The 20,788-nt window shown below is 48.4% G+C and overlaps 1 protein-coding gene across 3 annotated transcripts in view; it reads right to left on the reverse strand.

Moving 5' to 3' along the window:
* FBXO16 (F-box protein 16) overlaps positions 1 to 20,646 on the reverse strand; it is a 42,519-nt gene extending 21,873 nt beyond the window's left edge. Inside the window, exons 1-7 of one of the 3 annotated variants that reach the window (XM_040430956.1) lie at positions 20,572 to 20,646; positions 15,942 to 16,092; positions 14,527 to 14,637; positions 12,739 to 12,774; positions 4,593 to 4,799; positions 1,845 to 2,009; positions 1,544 to 1,764 (exon numbers count right to left, since the gene is read on the reverse strand). In XM_040430956.1, coding sequence (XP_040286890.1) covers positions 1,544 to 1,764; positions 1,845 to 2,009; positions 4,593 to 4,799; positions 12,739 to 12,774; positions 14,527 to 14,622 — 725 coding nt within the window. In that variant the 5' untranslated portion in view covers positions 14,623 to 14,637; positions 15,942 to 16,092; positions 20,572 to 20,646. Of the gene's footprint in view, positions 1 to 1,543; positions 1,765 to 1,844; positions 2,010 to 4,592; positions 4,800 to 12,738; positions 12,775 to 14,526; positions 14,741 to 15,941; positions 16,093 to 20,567 lie in introns of those variants that run through there. The other 2 variants (XM_040430955.1, XM_040430953.1) reach the window with 2 other exon arrangements.
* Between the last annotated feature and the right edge of the window lie 142 nt (positions 20,647 to 20,788).

Genomic DNA, 20,788 nt, shown 5'->3' on the forward strand with positions numbered 1-20,788 from the left:
ATTACAGCTGATCGCTGTAAGGAAGAACAAATCAATTCTACCAGTTCAGAATTTGTCCCAAAAAGTTTGGATTCTAACAAATCTGAATTTTGAGAGAGAGAGAGAGAGAGAGAGAGAGAGAGAGAGACTAGTATGCTACTCTGAGTTTTTAGTGGTAGCCTCAAACTCCTTTGATCAGTGCTTTTTCATAATACGTTTTCCCACAGTGGTAGCCTCAAACTGTTCAATCACTGCTTTTTAATAATAAGATTTTTCCCTGTGGTAGCCTCAAACTGTTCAATCACTGCTTTTTAATAATAAGATTTTTCCCTGTGGTAGCCTCAAACTGTTCGATCAGTGCTTTTTCATACCAAGATTTTTTATCTATTACTGTGCTTGTGTCCCTACATAATGCTTATCGAAAAATGAGACATGCAAGCTAGTCTCCTTTCCAAAAGGAAAGGAAAACTGTCTCATATAGGAATCCGGCTCTTTCTGGGTATCTACCATTTAACAAAACCGAGTAAAGAAAATTTTCTTGGCTGCCTGAGAGGCCTTGGTTGGGGTACTATTTCTCCATTATGGAGTGCACCGAGCATGCATGAGGAGTATTGTATGCCAGACTACCCTCCTGTGAGTTTCTGGGGAAAAATATATGAAAATTAGCACATCTTACATCGGCTGGCATCAGATGGGCTTAGGAAATCTAATTTGAATATCTTTCCAAGAAACCCAGAAGGGCATTGCTTGGCCTACCATACTCCACACATGTACAACGCATATTAGGTGGTCTCCGTAATGAGAAAGAGTACCCCAAGACAAAGCATATATATTTCCCAGAAAACCAAAGTAGCGTACTAGTCTCTCTCATACACAAATGGAATTTTTCAAAAACATTCAAAAACGCTCCTCTCTAGATTACTGAGGATTCCAGCAGGAGGACACTTTGTGATCTTCATGGGACCCTTCGAACAAGTAGGGATTGGCAAAAGTGAAGGACCCCTTTATAAATTGCTACTGCAGCTCAACGCTGTGCACTTGAAAGGGCTGAGCTGCAGTACTGAGGACAGCCACACACCCATGTGTACAATGCTGTACCTTTGTGTCAGGTACTGTAGGTGTAACTGGGGGCTGAACAGAGCGGTTCAGGTCCAGAGACTGTGCGAAACACCTCGTGTTGGTCACACATGACTGCCGAGCTTTCCTGTCATGGACTAGTGCCTCTAATCCATCACCTTACCTGAGACTCGTTCCAAGCTAGTTGTAAGAGCAAAGTGATCCATCATACACCGTTTCTCACCTGTCCTTACCAGACGTGGGACAATCCAGGGAGGCAGTTACGTCCTACTAAGTGCTGATCACAAAAACAGGGATCTCGTATTCCTCACCTGAATGGACTGGCGCATGCGCTCTACCGCTCCTTTCATAGTCTATGGGACTGGCACTGTGCATGCTCATCCCCTGCACCATTCAGATGGGGAACACGAGACCCCAGTTTTTGGACAGGTGATACATTTTGACATATGAAGGTGCAAGAATCTACACCAGAAGACACCCGACTTACGCCTGCCGAGCTTGCTCGATGGGATCGAAGTTGTCCAGATAGTTGAATCTTATGGTATCGGTGGGGTGTTTGTCAGAGGACCGCCATGGTGGGAGCTCCTTCTTCCCCTTCTCGTGTGACTTCATGGACCGGTAAGAATACAGAGATGTCCATTTTGGGTCCAAAACATCTTTAGTAATTGGCTGAACGTCGATAACTACAAAATCGTCCCTCGGAGGAGTCTGCAATGGAGAAAAATCTGATAGGTCACATGATCTGCACAGATCACCCTCCTGCGCAGATACTCGCTGGCGCTACCTACCTTGGGTCTTGTCACGTGAAGCTCTTTCACCATCTCTATGTATTGTCGCTTCCAAACGCCCTGCTCGAAAGGAGTCGGGGAAAAATTGACGTACCAACCAAAGCGTAGGCATTTTGGCATCCAGAGTTGGTCCAGTTCTGTTAGGGTCTTCCAGTGCCAGCTCACCTACAGACAAAGGGCCAGTCAGCTCGGTACCCTGAGCGCTATATACTGTACACCAATGTGCCAGGTCTCCGCTGACCATGGTGGGTTCAGACCACCAGCAAGTAGTTATTATCCCCAGTGCCATATATACACAGTGCTCTATAGGGTGCTTCGGGCTAGGGCAGGGTGCTTCGGGCTTGGGCAGGGTGCTCCGGGCTCGGGCAGTGCTCTTTGCATTGGTTCTCTGCTGTGTTTAATGTGGATTTGTGAAAGATGCAGAGCGGATCCTGGAGGCTGCACATGCATTGCAAGCATCCCCGCCAATCATATGACTGAAGGGACCCCTTGATCTTTACCGGGTACAGCGCCATACATTTAGTAGTGGTGGTTCCTGGTACTGCAACTCAAAACAGTTCACTCCCATTCAAGTGAACAGGATCAGACTGCAATACCAGGAACAACCACTACAGGCGCTGTTGTGCCTGGTAAATGATAGCCCCCCTCAGTCAGCTGATTGCGCCATACATTTGGTAGTGGTTGTTCCTGGTATTGCAGTCTGGTCCTGTTCACTTGAATTGGAATGAATTGCTTTGATTTGCAATACCAGGCACAACCGCTACTAAATTTAGGGCTATCTGCCGATCAGCTCTATGAGGAGGCTGCAGTGAGCGCCGCAGCCTCCTCACACCATACCAAGCACAGCGCCGTCCATTGTATAGTGGCTGTGCTTGGTATTGCGGCTCAGTCCCATTCACCTTAGGCTACTTTCACACTCGCGTTTGGCGCGGATCCGTCATGGATCTGCACAGACGGATCTGTTCGCATAATACAACCGTCTGCATCCGTTCAGAACGGATCCGTTTGTATTATCTGTAACATAGCCAAGACGGATCCGTCATGAACACCATTAAAAGTCAATGGAGAATGGATCTGTTTTCTATTGTGTCATAGAAAACGGATCCGTCCCCATTGACTTACATTGTGTGCCAGGACGGATGGCTCAGTTTCGTCAGACGGACACCAAAACGTTGCAGGCAGCGTGTTGTTGTCCGCCTCCAGAGCGGAATGGAGACTGAACGGAGACAAACTGATGCATTCTGAGCGGATCTTTTTCCATTCAGAATGCATTAGGGCAAAACTGATCTGTTTTGGACCGCGTGTGAGAGCCCTGAACGGATCTCACAAACGGAGCCATGTGAACGATGAACATGACGTCACTGGCATAGGAACAGGCCACAGTGTGGCCTCTTTAAACAGCTGATCAGCGCTGGTGTCAGGAGTTGGATCCCCACTGATCAGATACTGGTGACCTAGCCTCGGGATAGGCCATCAATATAAAAATTCTGGACAACCCCTTTAAGGATGTCACATCAAAGTTTACAGCAACATGTGGAAAGCAGAAGTAGCAGGACAACCGGAGCAGTTCACGTAACGTGAACTGCTCCGGTTGTACTGCTGCTGCTGCTTTCCACATGTTGCTGTAAACTAGGTTATTCATTTCTAATATAGGGGGGGCTCCAGAAAATCCCTTTAATTCACATCAGGTGAACGGATTTGCTTAGGTCTGCTGTTCATTTTTTGACACATGGACTGTCAAGTGTGGACTAGTGGGTACAAAATGGTCACATGATGTGTCAGCGTAAGAGGAATGGCGGTTGTATGAAGCATGCACGGTGCTACTCTGTGATCTACTCCCAATAGGGTTTATTTAGGGCTGGCTCAGCTATTTGCGTCAGATGGGGCAGCCCCCTTAAATGTACCCCTAAGGTCTTGTATGACCTTATGAACAGCTCAAAGTGTAAAATAAAGTGTAAAAAAATATAGAAACAAAATATTTTTAAAAAAAGCCACCAGATACCACATTGCAGAATCTATCCTCCCGCCCCCAGTGACCATTTCCCTTACATCCCATATAGCAAAATGACAGAAAGGGGCCTAACAAAAAAGTTGCACAAAGAATGAAAAAAATAGGAAAAACAGACTTTTTTCTCTTTTTTTAACATTTTCCTGGTTATAAAAAAATGTAAAATAAAAAAATGTAAAATAAATAAATAAATAACCTAAACATAAAGCCCTCTTTATCACAGAAAGAAGGTGCAAAATTAATGACATAACCGAATGGGAAAAAAAACGTTCTGGCTTTCAAAGATGCGTGTACTCAAAAAAACGTAAAATGCTCCCGGTCAGGAAGAGGAGGGTACAAGGCCCGGTCTTGAACTGGTTAAGGACATGGGGCTTTTGGATTATTTTGGGAAAACCAAGCGCAAAGGCTTCACCGCCCTCACACCTATCTTGTACTGACCTACATGCGGCAAAAGTATTACATGGTGTGCCCCAATTTAATAACTTTGGCTCACAAAAAATAATTCAACACACCTGCTTACCATATACGATTAAAAAACAAAAAAATCGGTCACATTCGGTCGTGTCCACCCGTCAGGAGTGGCGTCACCTTGCACTAAATTTTTTTACGATTTTTCCACAAGTCACAGTTGATAAATGTGGATGTAAAATACCGTCCTACACTGGCACGCCCACAAAACTGCTGCACAGGCCTGTGCCAGTATATCACATGTACCCACTTGTGCCCGCGGCAGCACCCACCTGTGCACAGCGGCAGAGGCTGCGAGGATCCAGGAAGGAAAAGATGTAGAGGCTGAGCACCCTGGGGAGCACGGAGGTGAAATCCACAGAGTCTCTGGGGGCTTTCTCCTGGAGATGGCAGCTGCAGAACCTGAGCTGGGACACGCTGCATCTCTCGAACAGGTCGCCTAGGACGTGGCGTCTCTGGGCGTCCGACCACTTGTCAAACTGGGGGGCGAAACGAAGAATCGTAATTACTACATGCACGACTATGCTGGGTGCGGAGGCCGAGAAAAAGGTGGCATGGTGTCTCCCTAGCCACAGCGATGGAGGCATATCCTAGAAATATACAAACAATCCCCCCTTCATTAATAACTGCAAGTTCTATAACTTTCTAATAGGCTTTGTATTCGCCATTTGCAAGATCTCTGCTTGCTTTTAGCGAACGGGCACATTCTGATTTCCATCCGAAAAACCTGTCCTCATCAAGCTTGTTACAGCTTATCTCTCTGTGTCAGCTAGATAGGAGCTGGACGGGTTTACAGCCTCTGGGTGTAAACATGAATGTGCCAGTCACTGCCAGCAAGCAGAGATCTTGACTATGGTGAAGCATTGGCGCACAAAGTGCATTAGAAAGATGAAAACTATTCACTATACATTAATTAAGCTTTATGCATGGCAGGTGAATGGTGGACCTCAGGGTATGACGGGCCCCTGCCATGCGGTACATATACAGTAGGAGGCACAGTATGGGCCCGCTGCAGTCTATGGGTGCCGTATTACAGTGGACATTAGACCTTGAGCTGGCCAAACTGGTTTGAAGAACATCTAACCAGTATGGTGGCTCAGTGGTTACCAGTGCTGACCAGGACGGCATCTGCGTGAAGACTGCATGGATTTTCTGCAAGTTCTCTAGAGTCCTTCTACTTAGGCCTCATGCACACGACCGTTGTTGTGTTCCATTCCGCAAAATGGGGTTCCGTTGTTCCGTGATCCGTTTTTGTTTCCGTGTGTCTTCCTTTATTTTTGGAGGATCACCAGACAAGAAGGAAAGTAAAAAAAAATCTAAGACAGGTTTGCCATGCAAATGATTGGAAAAAAACGGACGCGGACGCGGATGACAATCTTGTGTGCCTCCGTGTTTTTTAGCAGTCCCATTGAATGGGTCCGCGAACCGTTTTCCGCGAAAATAATAGGACAGGTTATATTTTTTGGACGGACTGGAACCACAGATCGCGGATGACAAACGGTGCATTAGCCGAGTTTTCAACGGACCCATTGAAAGTCAATGGGTCCGCAGAAAATCACGAAAAACGGCACAACGCACACGGAATAAAACAACGGTCGTGTGCATGAGGCCTTACACTGTAAGTCCCAATGGAGACAGGGACCGATGTGAGTGATGACCCTGCGGAATATGTAAGTGCCAAATTTGCAACTGGGAAGAAATGCCCATTTACAACCGGCTGTTAATGGCATCAGTCAATGGCTGACTTACCTGCTGACTAGTAAGGGGCCCCTGTTGAATTTTTGGGCGTAAATCCTCAGCCCGGAAACTAAGAATACAATGACGGGCCCCGTAAAGCAATGAAGACGAAGCGTAATAGTTTTATTACAGTTTATGGCACTACTTTAAATGCCTCTAATTACAGATTCCTGAGAATAGAGGTTAATTAAGGTCGGAGGTCTCGTTTGACTGGACGGGGGTCTCGCTTACCACATCAAAGCCTCTATGGGTAGAGCCTCATTGGAGGCCATTGTCCAGGTGTCACGGCTATAGCCTGAATACACAGGTCATTAGATCTCAGTTTACTCCCTCGACAATGTCATGTCAAGCCATTCTGTAATGAGGCGTCAATCAAGCCCGTACCTCCCGACGCCTCGCCTCGCAGACCCCCACCCTGGAGAACCTCTTTATATGTCTGTACTCTGCAGTTGGATCAGAATTTCTCTTTCACATCATATTTTTCACAAACACTTCTCAATGTCGCAATAAAAGCACCAAGAAGGACAAGAGCCGTAGGTTTATGTAAATGGAGGAAGTAGCAGAGGCGGCTCTAGACCTTGCGAGGCCTTAGGCGAAACGCGAACATGAGGCCCCCACGAACACAAGATATGCAAGCGATAATAAAGATCAACTACAAACAAAAACACTTGGTATAGTATCCTTAGTCACCCCCTCCCCCCCCAGCAATACTTTTTTAGTCATATAACAAAAAATATGTTGAAAGAAATCAAAGTTAAAGCAGTGCCGGACGCAGTAAATTCCAGCTGGTTGTCACTAACACAAAAAAGCCTAATACAGCCCCACCCATATATCGCGCCCATACCTCTTACATCCAGTGACGTCTCCTCTGATGTAGACGTTCTCTTTCCTCATCTTCTCCATTCAGACCAGACCGCCATGATGATTTCTTTCAGCCATCTCTCATCTCTGCAGAGTTTGACAGACAGACATCTTAGTTTCCTACTTTTCTTCCCACCTTCTCAACATCCCATCATGCACCCCCAATACTGAGACGCTGTGCCCCCCAAAACTATACTGTAGAAACAGATAAACCCCCTGAAAATACTAGTTACACACAGATAGCGCCCCTTCAATAATTATTGGAACACAATGCTCAAAAAAAATAACTGCGCCCAGCAAATAGCGCCCCTGACACTAATAATGTAACCGTAATGTCCCCCAAAAATAACTGTGCTAAGATGATACTGTGCCAGGACGCCCCCACAGTAATAGTGCTCCCCAAAATCCCAACAATAGTAATAATTCTGTGCCAGAGTGCACTTAGTAGTAATAGTGCTCCTACACTGCCCCCAACAGTAATTGTGTCCCAGAAGTAATAATGCTCCCATAAGCCCCCTTATAATGTGCGCCAGTACAAAAAATGCCCTGTTGTGTGGCATTAAAAAAAATAAAACAACTTCCTCTTAGTGCCCCCAGTAGAGTCAATGTCCCCAGAATGCCCTCATGTGATCCAAAGACCCGCAATGTGTGCCACTACAAAAAACACTTAGTGCCCCTAGTTGAGCTAAGGTGCCCATAGTGCCCCTATAATTTGTGCCGGTATAAAATACTCCTATATAGTGCCCCCAGAAGATGCCCCCATAGTGCTCCTCCCCGTCCTATATAGTGCCCCCAGAAGATGCCCCACAAGTGCTCCTCCCTCGTCCCCATAGTGCCCTTCATAATGTGCCAGTAAAAAATGCCCCTATAGACTGCCCCACATAGATGCCCCCATAATGCTTCTCTCCCCCCTTCCCCATAGTGGCACCAAAATGGCGAAGTGCCCCCATATAATGTGCCAGTAAGTGTCACCATAGTGCCCCCCAATAATGTGCCAGTAATAAGGGCCCCCATAGATGCCCCCTCAAACCATGTGCCAGTAACAAGTGCCTCTCCCCCCCCCAATCATGTGCCAGTAACAAGTGCCTCTCACCCCCCAATCATGTGCCAGTAACAAGTGCCTCTCCCCCAGCCCTCTCTATACTTACCTCCTTATTGCAGCGATGCGATGCAAGCCTCTTCTGGCCTGTGTCCTGCGCTGTACGGCTCAGGCGGCGCGATGAACCGGCCTCTGATAGGCTGCGGGCCTTGTGCCGGCAGCCTATCAGAGGAACAGGGAAGGGACACGCCTCTCCCTCCCCTGCCCCACCGCAACGATACAGATGACTATGGAGATGAGCGCTTCCACAATGGAAGCGCTCATCTCCCTATGCCCTGCCGCCACTGCTGCCCGCCGCACCCCCCTCGCAACGGCACTGGCGAGGCCCCCATCAGCGAGAGGCCTTAGGCGGCGGCCTAAGTGGCCTAATGGAAGAGCCGCCTCTGAGTAGGTGTCACTAAGATCTGCAGATGATGACATTTTCAAGCACCTAGCTCCAATCTGTGGCTTGTGGGAGGGGCATAAAAGCCAGACTGAAGGCAAAGTTTTTTAGCCACATGAAACCTAAAAAATCGGATGAAGTTGTGTTGGATGACTGAGCGACGCCTCCTTGTCACAAACTGAGATGGACAGAATCCTTCAACTGAGAGGCCTTGGTTTATCACTCCAGCAGATCGCTCCACGATAAGGCCGAGACTCAGCACTGTTCAATGTTGCGTGTCCCAATGGTTGGGAGAAGAACAACGAACCAGAATGATAGCAAGAGGTACACAGAGGAGAACCGCTGCCCGGACGGATTCAGGTAGAAGAATTGCACATAGTGATTCATTCTGTAATGCAAGTAAAAGAGGACGTAACATCCCAAGCCTAGGGCGGCAAACAGTGTCTACACAAATCATCAAAAGGCGTCTACACAACATTGGGCTACGAGCTAGACGTCCGGCTATGTGTTCCATTGACCTCCCACCACTGCTGTCATAGGCTGTCATGGCGCACAGCAAGATGGCCATGGAGGTCTATGCTCTTCAGTGATGAGTCCTGCCTTTGTCTTGGACACTATTTAACTCCCCGAAACAGCTGTCTGCGGGTGGATATTTGGCTTGTCATGTCCCAAGGCTTCTTAAAAAGATCGGACTTTGACTCATAGGAAGCCACTTCCAAAAGGTGGAGCCAATGAGATGGTTCTCATTCCCTGGGAGATACCTCTTTGCATATCTTGGACGCAATGATAGCCAGAGATTGGTCTGGAGACCACATGGGCGATGCCATGAAGAGGCCTTCACAAGGGAACGTCACACCGGTCCTACTCCCGGGATTATGGTGTGGGGTGGCATAATGTCTGGTAGCCGGACCCCTCTAGTCTTTATTTCATCTCGGAGTTACATTGATTTGATTGTGGAACTGGTGGTACGGCCATTTCTCCAAAGTGTCCCAGGAGCCGTTCTTTAACAGGACAACGTCAGGATGCAAGTTGCTTGTGCTACTGTGAGCAGCCTGCGTGGCCTAAACGTGCTACCATGGCCTGCAGCATCACGAGGGTTGTCTCCCATCGAGCACATCTAGGATGTCATTGGCACCAACTGCAAAGGGAGCTGCCAGCAGCGGATCTTGATGATTTGTGTGCCCAAGTGCATTCAGCGTGGCAGAACACTCCTCAGACATCCATTAATAACCTCACTGATAGCTGCCAAGGCGTGTAAGTGCGGGTGTTACTATGCGTGGCACACTGAAGAAATCGAGATGTTCGGAATATTTTCTCTCCTATTTTATCATTTGCACATTATTAACCCCTTCCTGCGGCGGCCCAAACAAATTTCCATGCCCAGCAATTTATCCCCTAAAATCGTACATCGACCTTTGCTTAACCCCTGGGTTGGACCCCAGTAAATGCAGCAGAGATGATGACGGTTTGGGGACTTGTGTTGCATATGGGCCTTGTAAGAAAACCAGAAATTAGGCATCTTTCACACTAGCGTTTTGCTGGATCCGGCGGGGGTCAGCAAAAACGCTTCCGTTACTGATAATACAACCGTCTGCATCCGTTATATACGGATCCGGTTGTATTATCTTTAACATACCCAAGTCGGGTCCGTCATGAACTCCATTGAAAGTCAATGGGGGAAGGATCCGTTTTCTATTGTGTCAGACTGTGTCAGAGAAAACGGAGTAAGACGCATCCCAGGACGGAAAGCAAACCGCAACATGCTGCTCTCCGGTATGAGAACGGAACGGAATGCATTTTGGAGCGCTCCGTTCTGCTCAGTTACAATTTGTCCCCATTGACAATGAATGGTGACAAAACTGAAGCGTTTTTTTCCGGTATTGAGACCCTATGACGGATCTCAATACCGGAAAATATTAACGCTAGTGTGAAAGTAGCCTTAGACAGTATTGGAGTGCGGATATTTTGTACCAGTTCACCGTTCGGCCATGATCCAGACACCATTCAAAGCAATTGAATCACGTGAAGGGGAGCAGGGCACTGCTACGGCCTGTGATTGGCTGCAGCGGTCACGTGTCACAGATGTTGCTTGCAGCGCTGCAGGGAGAGGAAGAACCGCCCCAGGAGGGATAGAGACTGACCCTAGCCATATATGGTTTACTATGTGTTTATGAGGTCAGGAGATCAGAGATAAGAGCTACACATGAGCCTAGGCTGATCACCGGGCCCCCGAGTGTCTGACCCCCACCTATCCAGAGGATAAGTTATCAATAAAAAAAACTCTCCATTGAAGCGGATTACTGTACACAGCCTATAGTAAAGAAAAGGAATGAAAAGCACCAGAGCAAGCTTCATGAAGACACTGAAACAAAGGGGAATGCTGGGAGATTGTGGCTCTGAAGTTGCAGAACAGGCTGTAACTCAGGATCAGTCCAGGATAAGTAATGTATGTACACAGTGACTGCACCAGCAGAATAGTGAGTGCAGCTCTGCAGTATAATACAGGATGTAACTCAGGATCAGTACAGGATAAGTAATGTAATGTATGTACACAGTGACTGAACCAGCAGAATAGTGAGTGCAGCTCTGGAGTATAATACAGGATGTAACTCAGGATCAGTACAGGATAAGTAATGTATGTACACAGTGACTGCACCAGCAGAATAGTGAGTGCAGCTCTGCAGTATAATACAGGATGTAACTCAGGATCAGTACAGGATAAGTAATGTAATGTATGTACACAGTGACTGCACCAGCAGAATAGTGAGTGCAGCTCTGGAGTATAATACAGGATGTAACTCAGGATCAGTACAGGATAAGTAATGTATGTACACAGTGACTGCACCAGCAGAATAGTGAGTGCAGCTCTGCAGTATAATACAGGATGTAACTCAGGATCAGTACAGGATAAGTAATGTAATGTATGTACACAGTGACTGCACCAGCAGAATAGTGAGTGCAGCTCTGCAGTATAATACAGGATGTAACTCAGGATCAGTACAGGATAAGTAATGTAATGTATGTACACAGTGACTGCACCAGCAGAATAGTGAGTGCAGCTCTGGAGTATAATACAGGATGTAACTCAGGATCAGTACAGGATAAGTAATGTAATGTATGTACACAGTGACTCCACCAGCAGAATAGTGAGTGCAGCTTTGGAGTATAATACAGGATGTAACTCAGGATCAGTACAGGATAAGTAATGTAATGTATGTACACAGTGACTCCACCAGCAGAATAGTGAGTGCAGCTCTGGAGTATAATACAGGATGTAACTCAGGATCAGTACAGGATAAGTAATGTAATGTATGTACACAGTGACTGCACCAGCAGAATAGTGAGTGCAGCTCTGGAGTATAATACAGGATGTAACTCAGGATCAGTACAGGATAAGTAATGTAATGTATGTACACAGTGACTGCACCAGCAGAATAGTGAGTGCAGCTCTGGAGTATAATACAGGATGTAACTCAGGATCAGTACAGGATAAGTAATGCAATGTATGTACATAGTGACTGCACCAGCAGAATAGTGAGTGCAGCTCTGGAGTATAATACAGGATGTAACTAGGGATCAGTACAGGATAAGTAATGTAATGTATGTACACAGTGACTCCACCAGCAGAATAGTGAGTGCAGCTCTGGAGTATAATACAGGATGTAACTAGGGATCAGTACAGGATAAGTAATGTAATGTATGTACACAGTGACTCCACCAGCAGAATAGTGAGTGCAGCTCTGGAGTATAATACAGTGTATGGCCTCATGCACACGGCCGTTGTTTTGGTCTGCATCCGAGCCGCAGTTTTGGCGGCTCGGATGCGGACCTATTCATTTTAATGGTGCCGCAAAAGATGCGGGCAGCACTCCGTGTGCTGTCCGCATACGTTGCTCCGTTCCGTGGTCCGCAAAAAAAATATATAACCTGTCCTATTCTTGTCTGTTTTGCGGACAAGAATAGGCAGTTATATTAATGACTGTCCGTGCCGTTCCGTAAATTGCGGAATGCACACGGACGCCATCCGTGTTTTCTAGATCCACAATTTGCGGACCGCAAAACACACAACGGTCGTGTGCCGGAGGGCTATAACTCAGGATTAGTACAGGTAATGTCATTATAAAGTGACTGTCCTATATGTGTAGATGACGTCTATGCGTGAGCTGCTGTAGGTCAGTGTGTAAATGAGACAGGAACAGAAAACATCAGCAGAATAACATAAAAATGCTGATGTCACAGAGTTTCTATGAACACAATAAAGTCCTATTGCCCATCGGAGTAGAACAGTCATGAGTGATTATACATCACGTGAATGTAAGGACGGAGAGTCGCCTCGTACCCACTTTCCAAGTAAAGCTCTTCTTTCTTCAAACACCTATGCAAATAGAAAGGAGCACAGCAGTAAATGACGTGTACAGCGCACACAGGATAGCATATCCTCCACTGCGGCGAGGACTACACTACACACGGGTCTGCACAGTGACTCCCACCTTACACAGATACGGGCCCCACCTGTCAGGATCTCAGCTATTGAGGGCCCTATGCCCCCATTTGCCAACTCTGCATGTAACAGAAAGGCGGCTGCAGTTCTGATAGGTGAGGGTCCCACGTGCATTCACAGAATATGCCATAAATGTGAACATACCCCTTTAAGGCTAGGACTCTATGGCCACTTACTGTCATAAAGTGATCATGGTACTTTTTTTCCCCATAGTAAGGGTCCATTCACACATCCGTGTGTGTTTTACGGATCCACGGATCCGCGTATCCGCAAAACACGGACAGCGGCAATGTGCGTTCCGCATTTTGCGGACCGCACATTGCCGGCACTAAGAGAATATGCCTATTCTTGTCCGCTATTGCGGACAAGAATAGGACATGTTCAATTTTTTTCAGGATCGGAATTGCGGACCCGGAAGTGCGGGGCCGCAATTCCGGATCGGGGCCGCACGTCGTGCGGCCCTATAGAAATGTATGGGTCCGCAATTCCGTTACGCAAAATGCAGAATGGAATTGCGGATGTGTGAATGGAGCCTTAGATGTTTGCCATAAGGCGCAAACATCACACAATCAAAAGTCGCCATAGAACCGCAGCCCAAATCCTAAACTAAAGCTGCTTAAAAGGGTCGTCCCACGAAAAATATTCTACAGTTTTCAAACCAGCACCTGGATCCGAAGACTTTTGTAATTCCATGTAATTAAAACTGTTGCACAGTCACTGAGCTATTTAATAAAATGTATCTGTATAGCGCCACCTGCTGTTTGTTATTTTCCTTATTTCTTGTCCACCTCACTGAGGTGGTCGCACGCGCTCAGTTTAAATCTTCAACTGTCGCCAGCTGTATCTACTGTTAGAAGCTGTGGCAGCTACAGGGAAAGAGCTACAGCAGAAAGGACACGTCTCCTGAGAAAGGACATGTCCCTTGAGAGACCAGCCTTAAGTAAACCTAGCAGAACAACTGGAGCGATGAATGTGGAGATCTCTGGATCCATGTGAGGTACAGGGCTGGTTCCTGGTATCACCCCTTTAACTTGGGAACTGTTGATCCTGTCCTGAGATTCAATGTGCTCTTCTCTGTTCACATCCAAAGCTCAATGTGTCATTTTGTCAATGGCGGACATCCAGAAAGCAATTGCATAATGTTCTGCAATTTTCTAATAGACTTTGTGTTTCCGTTCTTCACCCTTTTTTAAGCCCCCTGCTTGCTGTCAGTGAGTAAAACCTTATCCTAGCGATATGCCCCCATTGTATATGACGGGAATACCCCTTTAAGAGTCAATGAGTGACGGATCTGTTTTTTTAGGCTCCTTGATCTACATTGTTTCCACTGCTAGATCGTTTTTTCTTCCGTTTTTATGACCAGACGCAAAACTGCAGCTTGCAGCGATTTCGTGTCCGGTCACAAAACGGAATGCTGCCGGAACGGAAGACGTCCTGATGCATCCTGAACGGATCTCTTTCCATTCGGAATGCGTGAGGATGAAACAGATTTTTTTTTTTGGAGAATCATGATTAGTACTATAGCAGATCATCTTGCAACCTTCTCCCTCTGCGTCGCTGTAATGTTGCGATTTCACCGCGCCTCGCCGTTGGCCGTGCATGGCGGCAGGGGTCATGTGATCTTACCTTGTCGTTCATCAGCGGGTGGTTTAGCGGGGTCCACGTGCTCATCTTGGTTTGCAGCTTCGCTCCCTCCGCGTTCTTAGGTGGAGCAAACGCCATTTCTTTCAATTTCTTCTGCATTCCGGGAAAACAAAGAGAATGAGATGAGAGGCGGTGGCGGAGCCTCCCCCTGCGTGCCGCTCCGTATTTACCCAGTCTACTGGCCCGTGCAGCTTCGGCTGATGGAATTTCGCCTGGTCACTCGAATTTAGGGCCCGGGCTTGTTTGACTTGGGGCCATTTGTCACCGCTGACATGTTTGGACAGATTATGACATGCAAGGATTTAGGCTTCACGTTCGGTGAAATGACAACATTCACGCCTGATCAGAGTCGCCCCCTTCTGGCAAAATGTCAAAAATTCTATCCAACTATTTCTGGGAAAGCTGGGTAGCAGCCATATTGATTTTTTTCACCCAGCTTTCCCGGAAACAGTTGAATAGAATTTCCTACAGACCAGTTTAGAATGGTATAGATAAAAGATGGAGGGCGCTCACGTATCTGTGGTCGCCATTCAAATCAAAAGAAACACATTTATTAATAAAAGTACATAAAACGCACAGATCCTATCTAATATCTGAATTGTCCTGGATTCAGGAGCGAGGACCCAACCCTCTGTGTGGGCTCCGAAAGTAGTTCTATATATACAGCTTTAGTAATGTTCCGTATATGTCAGGCCTTTATACAGAGGAAATGCATTCACTTTTGAATCAACTCAACGTTAGTTGGACGGCAGTTCTAGCGAATGGTGATCACTTTAGCGATAGCGTATAATATATAACAGCGTTAGAAATGGTTACGTTACCACTCTTCACAGACACATGCCGTATTAGCGTCCTGGTCGGAACTGTTCCTCCCCGGTAGCTTAGTACACTCCGTGTGCTGATGCAGGAGCCAGGCGCTCCGAAACGCGTTTGGTACTGGATTTGGGTACTTTCACACTTGCGGCAGAGGATTCCGGCAGGACGCAAAACATTTGATGCGGATCCGTCTGACAAATGCATTGAAATACATACATACTGTACATATCGCTCCTCTGGGCTCCTTCTACGCCGAGCCATACCCGGAACATTGCACGGTGAATGAAAGCGCCAGCTCCCAGTCACACGGGACGCCACGCGGGACGCTGCATCAGCACACGGAGTGTACTCAACTACCGGGGAGGAACAGTTCCAACCAGGACGCTAATACAGCATGTGTCCACTGGACAGCTCCCGTCCTTAGGTCCTTTTAGAGCCTCTGGACGTCCTATAGAGGAGGCCCCCTGCAGCTCATGGCAGTGTCTTACACGGGCGTCCACTCGTCTTAATAGTCGCCATGTAATACTACAATAAATACTGTGTTTGCTACAATGTATCAGTCCGAAGTCCAGACTCTTTACCTTATAGAGGATTGGTTTAGACTGGAGACAAAACTGTAACGAATCCTCAACTGTGAGACGTATTAGACCTTACACATTTTTGGGCTCTGACAGTAAACAAGGATGTTTACATTCACTGACAGCAAGCAGAGATCTTCAAAGGGTGAGGAAACTACAAAACAAAGAATATATATGTGTCATAATTATTTACATAACAACCCTTTGACGGCCGAGGTGAAAACCATGGCTGACAGCTCTCCCGGGAGACACCTGGAATATGGGCGACACCTCCGGGATCTCCTGGGCGCTGCTGGTGTCATATCTACTACTAAAGGTTCAAATGGCTTATGTTGGGGTGCGTCCTCTGTAAATGGGTGGCACAGGAGGAGGAACATTTTGCTCAGCTCGCTCCAGCTTTTATTCCCTCTTTGCAATCTCCCTGATGTCCCTGGGAATGGAGGCTATGCTGCAGGGAATCATACCTCCCAACCATCACAGGTCCAGCGGGATAGTCCCAGATCTCTACGGCTGTCCCGCGGTCCTGAGATGGCTGAGGCATGTGACAGTTTCAACTTTATCTGTGTCCTGAGGAATGGTGGCAATGGTGAAGCAGGAGCGGCACTAAGGAGGCACCAATACTGTAAGGGGGGCACTAAGTGGCATTACTATTGTGTAGGGGCACTAAGGGGGCCCCACATCACTTTGGGGGTACAGACAGGGCATTCTTACTGTGAAGGGGGCCTAAGGGGGAATAACTACTGTAAAGAGGGCACAAAGAGGACTGGGTGGGGTCGGGCGTGTATGGAGAGGCATTAGATGGCGTTAGAGGTGGGGCTTAGTGGACAAAACAGATTTGGAGCCAGTAACTTGTCACCATGGTCTATTTCTTAGGCCTCATGCACACGACCGTGACGTTTTTTGCGGTCCGCAAACCGCGGATCCGCAAAAGACGGAAGGCGCCCGTGTTGCCTTCCGCAATTTGCAGAACGGAACGGGCGCCAGCAATATAAATGCCTATTCTTGTCCGCAAAGCGCGGACAAGAATAGGACATGTTATATTTTTTTAGCAGGGCCGCGGAACGGAGCCACGGATGCGGACAGCACACGGAGTGCTGTCCGCATCTTTTGCGGCCCCATTGAAATGAATGGGTCCGCATCCGAGCCGCCAAAACGGCGGCTCGGATGCGGACCCAAACAACGGTCGTGTGCATGAGGCCTTAATGATATGAGGGCTGGGCCCCAGGACCCCAATCCGAACCTGTATAGCATGGGGGGGGGGGGGCATGGCGGTCCCTTCATTCTAGAGATCGTGGGGGCCACAGACCTCTACCAACAGCATCTTCTGCCTCATGGACAAAGTCCTGCTCCAGTGTGAGAGATAGGGAGATTAGACTGTGAGCTCCTGGGGGCAGGGACTGATGTGAGAGATGATAACATGTGCACAGCGCTGCAGTGTATGATACAGCTTTATACAAGAAATAGAAAGAAAAGAAAACCTGGAAATGATTATTTTTTCATAGGATCTCTTTGCCCCATTGTGGTTACACAGCAGAGTTCCACTAGGTGGCGCTGTTCTATGGTGGCAGTGCTACATAACCAATACACATTAGGCCGTGTTCACACCGTATTTTCTCTTCACTTTCAGATTTGCACCAGAAAAGATCCCAGCGCATGCACCGAGCATGTTCACATGCACCCAGTGTACACCAAGAGGGTGCAATCCGACTCATAGACTATACTATACAATATACTCACACCATATGAGTATGCAGATGGGAAAAAGTTCCAGAAGGTCAACCATCACTGCAGTCTCCACCAATGTGGGCCAAAAAGAAGCCTCTCCTCAATAAAAGACACATGAAAGCACCTAAAAAACTCAAGGAAACAAGATACTCTGGTCCGATGAAACCAAGACTAAATCTCAATTCTTAACGTCATGTCTGGGGGAGACCAGGCCCTGCTCATCACCTGCCCAACACCAGCCCTACAGTGAAGCATGGTGGTGGCAGCATCCTACTGGGGGGACAGGGAGACTGGTCAGGGTGGAGGGAAAGCTGAATGGAGGAAAGTACTGAGATATTGTTACTGAGAACCTGATCCAGAGCTCTGGACCTCAGACTGGGCTGAAGGTTCTCCTTCCAACAAGACAATGGCCCACAGCCAAGACAACACAGGAGCGGCTGAGGGACAACTCTGTGAATGTCCATGAGTGAACCCAATGGAACATCTCTGGAGAGACCTGAAGATGGCCCCAAATCCAGGTGAGGAAACCTTGTGCAGGGGTATAGCGAGGGGGAGGAGGGGGCAGCCAGGGCACGTGCCCTGGGCGTAGAGGCTTGGGGTGCACCCGGGCAGTTCAGGGATGATGAAGCTGGGAGTCACCGGCTCCGTCCTTCACATTTCTCCTGGGGCCACAAGGAGGACGTAACTACTGTGAGAGGCCACAAGGAGGACGTAACTACTGTGAGGGGCCACAAGGAGGACGTAACTACTGTGAGGGGCCACAAGGAGGACGTAACTACTGTGAGAGGCCACAAGGAGGACGTAACTACTGTGAGGGGCCACAAGGAGGACGTAACTACTGTGAGGGGCCACAAGGAGGACATAACTACTGTGAGGGGCCACAAGGAGGACGTAACTACTGTGAGGGGCCACAAGGAGGACGTAAATACTGTGAGGGGCCACAAGGAGGACGTAACTACTGTGAGGGGCCACAAGGAGGACGTAACTACTGTGAGGGGCCACAAGGAGGACGTAACTACAGTGAGGGGCCACAAGGAGGACATAACTACTGTGAGGGGCCACAAGGAGGACATAACTACAGTGAGGGGCCACAAGGAGGACGTAACTACAGTGAGGGGCCACAAGGAGGACGTAACTACAGTGAGGGGCCACAAGGAGGACGTAACTACTGTGAGGGGCCACAAGGAGGACGTAACTACTGTGAGGGGCCACAAGGAGGACGTAACTACTGTGAGAGGCCACAAGGAGGACGTAACTACTGTGAGGGGCCACAAGGAGGACGTAACTACTGTGAGGGGCCACAAGGAGGACATAACTACTGTGAGGGGCCACAAGGAGGACGTAACTACTGTGAGGGGCCACAAGGAGGACGTAAATACTGTGAGGGGCCACAAGGAGGACGTAACTACTGTGAGGGGCCACAAGGAGGACGTAACTACTGTGAGGGGCCACAAGGAGGACGTAACTACAGTGAGGGGCCACAAGGAGGACATAACTACTGTGAGGGGCCACAAGGAGGACATAACTACAGTGAGGGGCCACAAGGAGGACGTAACTACAGTGAGGGGCCACAAGGAGGACGTAACTACAGTGAGGGGCCACAAGGAGGACGTAACTACTGTGAGGGGCCACAAGGAGGACATAATTACTGTGAGGGGCCACAAGGAGGACATAACTACAGTGAGGGGCCACATGGAGGACATAACTACAGTGAGGGGCAACAAGGAGGACGTAACTACTGTGAGGGGCCACAAGGAGGACGTAACTACTGTGAGGGGCCACATGGAGGACATAACTACTGTGAGGGGCCACATGAAGGACATAACTACTGTGAGGGGCCACAAGGAAGACGTAACTACAGTGAGGGGCCACAAGGAGGACATAACTACTGTGAGGGGCCACAAGGAGGACATAACTACAGTGAGGGGCCACATGGAGGACGTAACTACAGTGAGGGGCAACAAGGAGGACGTAACTACTGTGAGGGGCCACAAGGAGGACGTAACTACTGTGAGGGGCCACAAGGAGGATGTAACTACTGTGAGGGGCCACAAGGAGGACGTAACTACTGTGAGGGGCCATAAGGAGGACATAACTACTGTGAGGGGCCACAAGGAGGACATAACTACTGTGAGGGGCCACAAGGAGGACGTAACTACTGTGAGGGGCCACAAGGAGGACGTAACTACTGTGAGGGGCCACAAGGAGGACGTAATTACTGTGAGGGGCCACAAGGAGGACGTAACTACTGTTAGGGGCCACATGGAGGACATAACTACTGTGAGGGGCCACATGGAGGACATAACTACTGTGAGGGGCCACAAGGAGGACATAACTACTGTGAGGGGCCACAAGGAGGACGTAACTACAGTGAGGGGCCACAAGGAGGACGTAACTACTGTGAGGGGCCACAAGGAGGACGTAACTACTGTGAGGGGCCACAAGGAGGACGTAACTACTGTGAGGGGCCACAAGGAGGACGTAACTACTGTGAGGGGCCACAAGGAGGACGTAACTACTGTGAGGGGCCACAAGGAGGACGTAACTACTGTGAGGGGCCACAAGGAGGACATAACTACAGTGAGGGGCCACAAGGAGGACGTAACTACTGTGAGGGGCCACAAGGAGGACGTAACTACTGTGAGGGGCCACAAGGAGGACATAACTACTGTGAGGGGCCACAAGGAGGACGTAACTACAGTGAGGGGCCACAAGGAGGACGTAACTACAGTGAGGGGCCACAAGGAGGAGGAGTAATATACTGACACCGTAGACTATATATTATACAGTGATGATATAATCTATACGATATGACACACAGTCACACTACACACAGTAGGCGCTGTCACACACACTGCATCTATAATAACTCCACACATTATAACACTGTCTCAGTGACGTCACCTACGCTCCAGTGTTCATCCCCCGCTCGGTTCTCCGGTCCGCGCAGCGCCTCAGAGGGCACGAGAACCGGACACAGCGGCTTGCGTCGTTACTATGGAAACAAAACCGTGCATCTCACTCACGTCAATCAATCAGCGGCCGGTTCGGACACGCCTCTTACTCCTCCCCTTTCTCGCTGGTGAGGGGTTGCTATAACGACCGAAGGAGAAACCTGATAGCGC

Source organism: Bufo bufo, chromosome 4, assembly GCF_905171765.1.
Source record: "Bufo bufo chromosome 4, aBufBuf1.1, whole genome shotgun sequence".
Classification (NCBI taxonomy): domain Eukaryota; kingdom Metazoa; phylum Chordata; class Amphibia; order Anura; family Bufonidae; genus Bufo; species Bufo bufo.